Raw genomic sequence first — 2,307 nt, forward strand, 5'->3', positions numbered from 1 at the left:
TGTAGAATTCCGTGTTATTAACTTTCTGAGAGAAACAAAATGAGTCTCTAGTCATAGAAAACGTATTCAGGTTGGTTAAAAAATAACATTGAAAATTTAATAAATATGTACAGAAGGGGGTTATATATAATGCAATAAATGACTGACATATATATATTTAAAGACCTCTGAGACATTGGAACTCATGCAATGTGTCCAAAGTAACAACGATTTTTACCATAAAACAATTTTCACAAGAGAACATCATTGTCGTGCACATGTCTGCATACATATATATGTAAGGACGTATATATATGTATGTGTGATAAAGCTGCATTCGTTTAAGTAAATGTGTGGTGTAGTCACTGGAGGTGGGAGCCACCCAGGTTGGTTGCAGTCACTCTATAGTGTATACTATAGTATAGATTCAGGGAAGGGGAGAAAAGGGAAAAAAAAATCACACCAATGGCTGCATTGTGTAAGTGACGTTTTTTTTTTTGTAGACCCTTTCCTTACCAAGAAGGCATCCTCCAGAGGTCTGGAAATCCTCTCAAGATATCATGGTGCAAGTACAATGATAATAAGGATCCCCAAAGTATCTTGTTTTAATAGAAATTGTGCAGGCTCCTCTCAAAAAAGTGGGTTCCCCGTGAAGTATTGCAATCGATCCCTATTGAGTTTCTTTTCTTTCATCCTACGGTTCTGGAACCAGATCTTGACTTGGCGGTCAGTGAGGTTGAGCATCCTGGACAACTGTAACCTCTTCTCCTTGTTAATGTAGACATTGAAGAAGAATTCCCGCTCCAGCTCTCGGATCTGGTACTTGCTATAAGGGCACCTCTTTTTCCTAAGTCGCTGGGAAGCTGCCGAATATAATTGGAAAATATAACTATGATATTAATTTATTACTAAAACTATGATTTTATATATATATATATATATATATATATATATATATATGTATATATACTGTATATACACGCATCACATATACACACACATACTATCACACATACTATAATACTATATATATCCTGTGAATACCTATACACACACCACACACATATATAAATATATACTGTATACACACATATGCGTGTATAAATATATATATATAAATATAGATATATACACTATATATACATATACTATACATATATCCTGTGTATACATACACACACATAAATATATATATATATATATATATATATATGCACTCACATATACTATAAATATATTCTCTGTGTATATATATATATATATATATACACACACACACACATATACTATAAATATATCCTGTGTATACATAAACACATACACATATATATATATATATATATATATATATATATATATATATTCTAGCTATATGCATGTATACACACATGTACAAGCATCACACATAGGGCATATACATTTTAGTGAAAAATTGAGAACTATTGAACAGTACAGTCCAAAGTAATGCATTTTATGACACTCGCCAAGTAATGGTGGTGGGAGGGTGATCAACAAAACATGATAACATAATAGAAAATGCAGAACAATAGACGATCCTCATCTTAAATTAGTTCCCTGTCGTAAACAGACTCTTTACAGCGGTAAAGGGAACCTTATAGGATATATAAAACCCTTGAATGCTTATAAAATAGCACATAAAACAGGAGGCTGACAAAGTGCTGGCCTTGTACTCTTGCCCCCAGTTTGATGCCTACCTGAAGTGTTGCTCTTGTCTGCTGCAGCTTCCCCCCCAGGAGAAGGGGATTCGGGGCTATCCTGACTTGTCACTTTCTTGTCCTGTGCAGAGGTCACTTTGCTGTTTGGGTTGGAGGCTTTGAGTTCAGACTTTGCAGGCTGCTCCTCCATCTCCTGCTGGTAGGATGAGCTTTGGCTGGTGTCATAGAACTGGTCAAAGCCCTGCGGTAGGATGCCATTCCTCCCCACTGAGTTGTAGAAGTTGGATGTGGCACTGGAGGGTCCATGGTGGTTGCACACCGAGTCCGATTTGAATAACATATCCGATCTCCTGTTGGCAGGCTGGATGAGGTCCCTGTGCATGACATCCTCACTGGGGTAATAGGAAGGGTAGCTGCCCCTGTACTGCCACTTGCTGCCATACTCCCTGAATGCCACTTCCCTCACAGGTTGCACATGATGAGTTAAATTGGAGGAATAGGAGAAAGTCATAGGGCAGGAGGAGGACTGGGACAGGAACGAAGACTTGCTGGAGAAATCCGATGGAGACACATAGTAAGCAGCAGCAGCAGCACAGCCAGGCAGATACATGTTGGGTGTTGCACTGTTGTTGCAATTCTCAAACTCAGTCAT

At 37.9% G+C, this 2,307-nt stretch overlaps 1 protein-coding gene across 1 annotated transcript; it reads right to left on the minus strand.

Moving 5' to 3' along the window:
* Window positions 1-231: 231 nt before the first annotated feature.
* On the minus strand, window positions 232-2,307 carry HOXD11 (homeobox D11). The gene is made up of 2 exons (XM_040440496.1): window positions 1,695-2,307; window positions 232-842 (listed from the first exon to the last, which is right to left on the minus strand). The coding sequence occupies exons 1-2, from the start codon at window positions 2,305-2,307 to the stop codon at window positions 610-612; spliced, it is 846 nt and encodes a 281-aa protein (XP_040296430.1). The 3' UTR covers window positions 232-609.

The sequence above is a fragment of the Bufo bufo genome, chromosome 7 (genome assembly GCF_905171765.1).
Source record: "Bufo bufo chromosome 7, aBufBuf1.1, whole genome shotgun sequence".
NCBI classification, from domain to species: domain Eukaryota; kingdom Metazoa; phylum Chordata; class Amphibia; order Anura; family Bufonidae; genus Bufo; species Bufo bufo.

Excerpts from the sequence above, each read along its gene's own strand:
- HOXD11 (XM_040440496.1), bottom strand. The coding sequence starts at position 2,307 with ATGACTGAGTTTGAGAATTGCAACAACAGTGCAACACCCAACATGTAT. Across the intron at positions 843-1,694 it reads AGACAAGAGCAACACTTCAG|CTTCCCAGCGACTTAGGAAA; the intron begins GTAGGCATCAAA and ends TATATTCGGCAG.